The 9,641-nt window shown below is 47.8% G+C and overlaps 1 protein-coding gene across 1 annotated transcript in view; it reads left to right on the forward strand.

Moving 5' to 3' along the window:
• The first annotated feature begins 198 nt into the window (after positions 1 to 198).
• LOC141795209 (uncharacterized) overlaps positions 199 to 9,641 on the forward strand; it is a 71,249-nt gene continuing 61,806 nt past the window's right edge. Inside the window, exon 1 of the mRNA XM_074676017.1 lies at positions 199 to 737. Within this exon, the coding sequence (XP_074532118.1) occupies positions 199 to 737 (539 nt within the window). The remainder of the gene's footprint in view (positions 738 to 9,641) is intronic.

A 9,641-nucleotide genomic window follows, 5' to 3' on the forward strand; every position in this document is an offset into this window, starting at 1 on the left:
TCGTCCTCAACAACAAGTCTGTGGTCTCATCTATCGGCTTTTCATCCAAGCCATGCAGTCGAGGAGGAGGCGCCAAAGTGCAGCGGTGCTTCATCAAATGTTCAGCCTCGTGTGACAACGTTTTTTTCAGCAGGGTCCTTACCAGAGGTGCGGAAAAAAGCTATTACCAACAAGATTGCACGATTCATATGCAAGGATATGCGGCCCATCGGTGTGGTTACGGGAGAGGGCTTTCAGGACTTGATGATGGAACTGGAGCAACGGTACACCGTTCCTAGCCGCACCGCCATTTCGGGCCATAACGTAAAGCTGTACAATGTAATGCGGGCAAACATTGAGACTATATTAAAAGACAAGACGTTCTCCCTTACTACAGATGGGTGGACATCGATGGCTACTCATGCTTATGCAACGGTGACTGCTCACTTCATTTCTGACACATGGGTACTTGAAAACTATGTTTTATGCACTAAAGAGCTTAGAGGGAGCCACACAGCTGCACACGTAGCCGCTAGTATTCGTAGCACGCTGGAGGACTTCGGCATACCCCGGGAGGCAGTCGTGTCTGTTACCACAGACAATGCTCTTAACTATGTGAACGCCGTGCACAATTTGGGGCTTTTTGATGTACCGTGTTTGGCTCACACCCTGAACCTGGCAGTGCGCAAGGGACTGGAGGCTAAAGGAGTTGAGACAGCGCTCTCCAGACTGAAACAAACTGCGGCTCATTTTGGGAGGTCTCCGGCCGACTCCTGTCTTCTGGAGGAAAAGCAGGAGCTTCTTGGATTAAAAAAAGAGAGACTCATAAATGACTGCGTTACTAGATGGAAAACCACTTACGACATGATTTGCAGGGGGGGGGATCGATTATCTTCGGTTGTTTTCGTTTATGGTTGAAAACCGTTCGACTTTGATTTTGAGGAAAAGTGACAGCCCTAATTTAAGCTATACATGGTAGCTCTAAATTTGTCTGATGACTCCTCTCCCAGGTCAATATTAAAGTCCCTGCATATAAACACAGTCTTCTTATTAATATTATCAAACAGCTCAGATATTTTGTCTGTAAACGCTCCTACACGTGAACCCGGTGTTCTATACACACAGCTGATTACAATATTTTTGAAATTTTCATATATGATTTCCACTGTGAGAAACTCCATAATATTGTTTATACTAAGTGTCATATTTGTAATAGAGTTGCGTTCAGAGTTGAGTTAATGTATGTTATGGCCAGGGCCACACAAGGGTAACTTAAACTCTATTTTACAAAACTTTTCCTTTTTCTTTGCAATAAACCACTTTATTAGCTTTAATATTAGCTTATTTCAGTATTTAATCTTACATTGTTTAAAGTTAGCATGCACGTTTTCACAATGCAAGATTAGACACATTTCTGTTGCACAAATCAGCATATCTTTGTCTTTGATTTACCTGGCTGCTGGAAGAGGGCACTTCCTGGAGTGGAGCAAAAGGCGTGGCCAAGGGCAGCAAATACACTGCTCAAATCAATGAAGGGAACACCTAAACAACACAGTGAAACTCCAAGTCAATCACACTCTGTGAAATCAAACTGTCCACTTAGGAAGCAACACTGATTGACAATCAGTTTCACATGTTGTTGTTCAAGTGGGATAGACAACAGGTGGAAATTATAGGCAATTAGCAAGACACCCCCAGTAAAAGAGTGTTTCTGCAGGTGGTGACCACAGACCACTTCTCAGTTCCTGAGCTTTCTAGATGATGTTTTTGGCACTTTTGAATGCTGGTGGTGCTTTCACTCTAGTGGTAGCATGAGACTGAGTCTACAACCCACACAAGTGGCTCGGGTAGAGCAGCTCATCCAGGATGGCACATCAATGCTAGCTGTGGTAAGGAGGTTTGCTGTGTCTGTCAGCGTAGTGTCCAGAGCATGGAGGCGCTACTAGGAGACAGGCCAGTACATCAGGAGACGTAGAGGAGGCCGTAGGAGGGCAACGACCCAGCAGCAGCACCACTACCTCTTCCTTTGTGCAAGGAGGAACAGGAGGAGCACTGCCAGAGCCCTGCAACATGAGCTCCAGCAGGCCACAAATGTGCATGTGTCTGCTCAAAGGGTCAGAAACAGACTCCATGAGGGTGGTGTGAGGGCTGACGTCCACAGGTGGGGGTTGTGTTCACAGTCCAACACTATGCAGGAAGTTTTGCATTTGCCAGAGAACACCAAGATTGGCTAACTCTCCACTGGCGCCCTGAGCTCTTCACAGATGAAAGCAGGTTCACACTGAGCACATGTGACAGACGTGACAGAGTCTGGAGACGGCGTGGAGAATGTTCTGCTGCCTGCAACATCCTCCAGCATGACCGCTCTGACAGTGGGTCAGTAATGGTGTGGGGTGGCATTTCTTTGGGGGGCGCACAGCCCTCCATGTGCTCTCCAGAGGTAGCCTGACTGCCATTAGGTACGGAGATGAGATCCTCAGACATCTTGTGAGACCATATGCTGGTGGTTGGCCCTGGGTTCCTCCTAATGCAAGACAATGCTGGAGTTGATGTGGCTGGAGTGTGTCAGCAGTTCCTGTAAGATGAAGGCGTTGATGCTATGGACTGGACCGCCCATTCCCCAGACCTGAATCCAACTGAGTACATCTGGGACATCATGTCCCGCTCCATCCACCAACACCACGTTGCACCACAGACTGTCTAGGAGTTGGTGGATGCTTTAGTCCAGGTACGGGAGGAGATCCCTCAAGAGACCATCCTCCACCTCATCAGGAGCATGCCCAGGTGTTGTAGGGAGGTCATACAGGCACGTGGAGGCCACACATACGCTACTGAGCCTCATTTTGACTTGTTTTGAGGACATAACATCAAAGTTGGATAAGCCTGTAGTGTGCTTTCCACTTCAATTTTGAGTGTGACTCCAAATCCAGACCTCCATGGGTTAACACATTTGATTTCCAGTTATAATTTTGTATGATTTTGTTATCAGCACGTTCAACTATGGAAAGAACAAAGTATTTAATAAGAATATTTCGTTCATTCAGATCTAGAATATATTATTTTGGTGTTCCCTTTATTTTTTTTAGCAGTGTACAAGGCTACCACTCCACCTGTAAAACAGCCTAAACAGTGCAGTCAAGAATAATACAATTTCTATTTTCCCTGAGAGCTAATAAATAACTAATATCCAGTGTTCCTGAAACACAATAAACTAGATTATATGATAAGTTCCAGAGTTCACAATCAGATAAGCGCTAGATAAAGGCTGAATGATTAATCAATCAAACAATGACGCATTTTACTGGTAATGTGACCTTTGTGCTTCTAAAAGGAACACAGACTAAACTTCATGGGAACATGTTTATTAAATAGGTTAAAAACACAGCTGTGAAACAGAGGATGGCCACTAAAAGCAATGTACAGCTGTCATCTAAAGAAATCGTAATGATTAGACATGTCAAAATAAAATATGTTATCTGAAGATACGAGTGGAAACCCCAAAAGAGAAATAGGGAAATAGGGAAATAACCAATCACTAATTTTTCTATTCCATCTTTTTTATACGAGTTTTTTTGTTGGATGATGATGCGCAGAAAAACGTAAACATCACAAGATTTATCAAAGAAGGAGGACAACGTTTTTTGTTTTTTTTCATCAGGGTGTTGCAATACTCCGTATTGCGAGTGTCTGTCCTGTCTTGAAATTATGTTCAGTTCTTAAGAGTTTGGATCAAAAGCAAACTTTCCTCCAGTACTGACTGGTCGCCACCATTTTGAAAATCGAGGAATGTCTCTAGTTGCGTCATGCATTATATCTGAGCATGCGCTGAAAGAACGCACCCTGACAACTTTCCATTTGAGCAGATACATGATACCTCAATCGGTTTGGGCAAAGGAATATTCCACCCCTGTGAAACAGATTAAATGTCCATTCGGATGGGCACTTTTCTTTTAGAATGAGGTGTATACAAAGGTTAAATTCTTTTCATTTGAGCAAATAAACCGAATGCAAGCGGAATATTTGGGTCCATGTATATGTGGCTACTGACACCTGCGATGTAGAAAGGAGTTAAAAACACTAAAGAACCAGATGAAAGACCAATAGCATACAACTTAACAAGGAGTAGATAGTAATCAACCATGTCAAATGCTTTGGTGAGATCAATGAATATGGGAGCTGTAGGCATATTGTTGTCAAGTGATGATAAGATGTCATTGGTGAATTTTAGAAAAGCCGTGGAAGTTGAGAAGTTTGGTTTAAACCCAGATTGGTGGGGAGTTAATAGTTCATTGTCATTATGGTTCTTTGATAGTTGATTAAAAATGAGTTTTTCAAATATTTTGGCTATGTTATTAATAATTGATATGAGTCTGTAATTGTTGATATCCCGAGTGTTGTTCCCTTTATGAAAAGGCACATTTACAAGAGGACGGGGTTTCACCAGTTTCCAGTGATAGATTGAATAATGAGATTAAGGAAATGATGAAATATGAGAAACTATTTCGAAGAATCTGATCTCCAGGCCATCTGGGCAAGCACTGCAACCAGAATTCAAGCCATCTATGACTTTTTCAGAAGGTGTGATTGATATAAAAGAGAAAGAACTGACACGCCTATTCTGAGTCGGCGTGAAGCTGGAGTCTGGTTCAAGGGAGTTAAAGGAATTTAAGCTTCCAACTGTAGAAAAGTGCCGGCTAAATGCCCCTGCAAATAATTGTGGTCTGCTGACAAAATGAGCTACCATCTTATCATGGTGGAGTGGTTTGCATGTCCCAATGATCCTCGGAGCTAAGTTGTCGGGGGCTTTATGCCCCTGGTGGGGTCTCCCATGGCAAACAGGTCCTTGGGGAGGGACCAGACAAAGTGTAGCTCACACAGACCCCTTGTTATGACTAACAAAATTAGTGCCAAGTTTCCCTTGGCCGGGCGTGGGTCACCAGAGCCCCCTCCTGGAGCCAGGCCTGGGGGTGGGGTTTGATGGTGAGTGCCTGGTGACTGGGCCTACTCCCATGGGGCCTGGCCGGGGCCCAGCCCTAAGAGGCAACGTAGGACCCCCTTCCTGTGGGCTGCAAGAGGGGCCATAGGGGTCGGGTGCAGTGTGAGTTGGGCGGCAGCTGAAGGCAGGGACCTTGGCAGTCTGATCCTCGGCTGCAGAAGCTAGCTCTAGGGATGTGGAATGTCACCTCTCTGGCGGGGAAGGAGCCTACGCTGGTGGGCGAGGTTGAGAAATTCAGGCTAGATATAGTTGGTCTCACCTAGACACATAGCAAGGGCTCCGGAACCAGCCTTCTCGAGAGGGGTTGGACTTTCCTCCACTCTGGAGTTGCCGATGGTGAGAGGTGGCAGGCAGCGGTGGCAATACTCCTTGCCCCCCGGCTTGGTGCCTGTACATTGGATTTCACCCCAGTGGACAAGAGGGTATCCTCCCGCAGCCTTCATGTGGGGGAAGGATCCTGACTGTTGTCTGTGGCTATGGTCCAAATAGCAGTTCAGAGTATCCAACCTTTTTGGGCTAGGCGCTACCCAAGTAGCTGCCTGTTGCAGCAGCTCTCTCTTCTTTGTCCGTTACTTGTAATTTTTTTCCTCTCTTTTTCGTAATCTTTGTATTTGGAGTGGATCATCACTTTGTATGGTTCATTGTCGGTCACGGACACCAAACTTTTTGTGGCTTCGGCGATATTTTTGACTACTTTTCTCCTGTGTTTGTCTGGAGATCCTACATGTAACCATGGCTGCATTGTTTACATGCAAACTTAACTCTTAGCAGCCTGTAGCATGCCAATGCTAACTAGTGTAGGGCTTGATGATTTCCCTCGAGCTGAGGAGAAGGAGGTGAGGACGACGTGCCGGTTCTCGGGTGTGAGCTGGGAGATGACAACGTGGACCTGTCCTTCCATCCATCGTTGTTGGGAACGTGGGATCTAGCCCCGGGGGATGGACGAGCTAGCCGTGCTAACCCAGAGGCATCGTGCTGTTCACGGACGTGGCTGACGGAGCTGACATCGGACGCCGGCGACACATCGGAGGAGCTTCGCCTGCTGTGAGCAGACAGGATCCAGGAGACAGAGACTGAACAGACTGCTGGGGAGGCTCAGTCCTGGACCCTGTGGAGGTGGAAACTGGCTGGACTGGAGAGTGGTGGACGAGTGGTGGACGGGAAGTCATCATCTAATTTCTTATGGACCTTTTTACACTTTCTATACTCTTTCTTACTTTTGTTTTCTTAAATGCTGCGGTGACTCCTGAATTTCCCCTCGGGGATAAATAAAGTATTTTCTATTCTATTCTATTCTATTTTTGGAGTCCTTGGAGGGAGTGCTGGAGAGTGCTCCCTCTGGGGAGTCCCTCGTCCTACTGGGGGACTTTGATGCTCACGTCGGCAATGACAGTGAGACTTGGAGGGGCGTGATTGGGAGTAACGGCCTGAACCTGAGTGGTGTTTTGTTGTTGGATTTCTGTGCTCGTCACTGATTGTCCATAAAAAACACCATGTTCAAGCATAAGGGTATCAATATGTGCACTTGACACCAGGCTTGCGTCTCAAAGCTCCAAAGTTCCATCCTTCCTTCCTCCACTTGCGTCGTTCTCTATCGTCTTAGTCCCTCCCACCAGAGATGATGGGAGAGACGCAAGAAAATGAAGAGAGGAGAGAGGATGGAGGAGATTTGTTTTTAGAGCAATGGGACATCCTCTCCTCCGGAGCGTCACATGAAGCAATGTGTTTCAGTGATGCTGCAGCTGATCACCTCTGGATCATCTGTCAGTCAGCTCTAACAGCTGTTTGTGTGTCTGCACATGTGCGCTGTAATAACTCTGATCAAACATAGACAGTAACTGAGCTTTGTCTGTTCCTTTAACCTGTTTAACAAACATGTTACCATGAAGAAAACCTGCTCTCTGTTTATTCTGTGTGCTGTTTAGAAGCTTGTGGATCACTTTTGCGGTAAAATGCGTAATTGTGAGATTATTTATGAATTATTCAGCCTTTATCTGGAGCCCATCTAATCGTGAACTCAGAAACTTATGAATATAACCCACCTTATTGTGTCTCAGGAAGATATTATCTATCCGCCAGTTTCCTGTATTAATCCTCTGTTATATTGATTTGATGATGGTTGTGTCCAGTGTTTTGTGCTTTGTGCTTTGAACTCAAAGCAAACACTTAATTACCAGATTTATGATCAGTGTCTGAACGATCCTCTGTTCCTGTTCTCAGCTCGTCTTTTCTCTCTCATTAAACTCTGTTTTGTTTGTGAAGTTTCATGTAGAGAAGTCTGAGCCACTGCAGCATCCAATCAGAGAGTGATATTCCATATGGGGGCGTGTCGTTCACTGAAAAGACTTCCGCAAAGCCGGCTCTCGTGTCTCCTCAATCATAGCTCCTCCGATCAGTCTCCTCCATCCTCTCTCCTCTCTCCTCTGAGCACAATTATTGCTTTTGGACAGTCTTCAAAATGGCAACTGGGAAAGTACTTCCTATGTCATGGAGGAGATAGGACGGAGGAAGCACAAAGTTAACGCATTGAGACGCACCCCTGGACACCCTAGGCTACAATTCGATGATAGACTTTGTGGTAGTATCATCAGACTTGTGGCCGCATATCTAGAACACTCTGGTAAAAAAAGGGTGGAGCTGTTAACTGATCACCACCTGGTGGTGAGTGGGCTCCGATGGTGGGGGAAGATGCCAAATGGGCTTTGTTCCGTGCCTCCATTGTTGAGGTGGCTGATCGGAGCTGTGGCCGTAAGGTGGTTGGTGCCTGTCGGGGCGGCAATACCCGAACCCGCTGGTGGCCACCAGTGGTGAGGGATGCCGTCCAGCTGAAGAAGGAGTCCCATCTGGCCTTTTTTGGCATGTGGGACTCACGAGGCAGCAGACAGGTATCGACAGGCCAAGTGGAATGCAGCTTCGGTGGTGCCGAGGCAAAATCCCTGACATGGGAGGAGTTTAGTGAGTCCATGGAGAACGACTTCCGGACGGCTTCAAAGAGGTTCTGGACCACCATCCGGTATCTCAGGAGGGGGAAGCAGTGCACTGTAAACACTATGTTCAGTGGGGACGGTGCGCTGCTGCCCTCGACTCGGGATGTTGTGGATCGGTGGACGGAACAATTCAAAGACCTCCTCAATCCCACTGGTACGCTCTCTTTGGAGGAAGCAGGGCCTGTAGGGGTGGGCTCTTCCATCTCTGGGGTTGAGGTTGCCAAGCTGGTTAAAAAGCTTCTTGGTAGCAGGGCCCCAGGTTGAATGAGATGCGCCCAGAGTTCCTTGAGGCCCTGGATGCTGTGGGTGTGTTGTGGCTGACATGACTCTGTAACATCGCGTGGACATCGAGGGCAGTGCTTATGGATTGGCAGACTGGGGTGGTGGTCCCTCTTTTTAAGAAGGGGTACTGGAGAGGAGGGTCCATAGGATAGTCGAACCTCTTATTCAGGAGGAGCAATGTGGCTTTTGTCCTGGCTGTGGAACCGTGGATCAGATCTAAACCCTCTGCAGGGTCCTTAAGGGTGCATGGGCATTTGCCCAACCTTTCCACATGTGTTTTGTGGACTTGGAGAAGGCATTCGACCGTGTCCCTCGGGGAGTCCTGTGGGGGGTTCTCCAGGAGTATGGGGTGTCAGACTGCTTGTTACGAGCCGTCCGTTCCCTGTACGACCGATGTCAGAGCTTGGTCCGCATTGCTGGCAGTAAGTCGGACTCCTTTCCAGTGAGGGTTGGACTCAAGGGCTGCCCTTTGTCACCAATTCTGTTCATAACTGTCTGGTTTGGGGACCTCAGGATTGGATCCCTGCTTTTTGCAGATGATGTGTTCCTGTTGGCTTTATCAGGCCGTTACCTTAAACTCTCTCTGGATTGGTTTGCAGCCCAGTGTGAAGCGGCTGGGATGAGAATCGGCACCTCCAACTCTGAGTCCATGGTCCTCAGCTAGAAAAGGGTGGAGTGCCCTCTCCGGGTCAGGAATGAGATCCTGCCCCAAATGGAGGAGTTTAAGTATCTCGGGGTCTTGTTCACGAGTGAGGGAAGGATGGAGCGAGAGATCGGCAGGCGGATCGGTGCGGCGTCTGCAGTAATGCAGACTCTGCACAGGTCTGTCATGGTGGAGAGGGAGCTGGGCTGGAAGGCAAAGCTCTCTATTTACAGGTCGATCTGCTTTCCCACCCTCACCTATGGTCATGAGCTTTTTCCATAGGGTGGACGGGCTCTTCCTTAGAGATAGGGTGAGAAGTTCGGCTATCTGGGAGGTGCTCCGAGTAGAGCCGCTGCTCCTCTGCGTTGAGAGGAGCCAGATGAGGTGGCTCAGGCATCTGACAAGGATGCCTCCTGGACGCCTCCCTGGTGAGGCGTTCAGGGCATGTCTCACCGGGAGGAGACCCCGGGGCAGACCCAGGACACGCTGGAGAGACTACATCTCTCAGCTGGCCTGGGAACGTCTTGGGATCCTCCCGGAAGAGCTGGACGAAGTGGCTAGGGAGAAGGAAGTCTGGGCCTCCCTGCTTAGTCTGCTGCCCCTGCGACCCGGGGAAGCAGAAGAAGATGGATGGATGGATGGGTATCAGCGTTCTTGATCTTTCAGTCATGACCCACAGCTCATGGCCATAGGGTAGGGTTGGAACTTAGATTGACCAGTAAATTGAGAGCCTTGCCTTCTGGCTCAGCTCTCT

Source organism: Halichoeres trimaculatus, unplaced genomic scaffold, assembly GCF_033239565.1.
Source record: "Halichoeres trimaculatus isolate MK-OKI-2021-1 unplaced genomic scaffold, fHalTri1.1 fHalTri1_scaffold_8, whole genome shotgun sequence".
Lineage (NCBI taxonomy): Eukaryota > Metazoa > Chordata > Actinopteri > Labriformes > Labridae > Halichoeres > Halichoeres trimaculatus.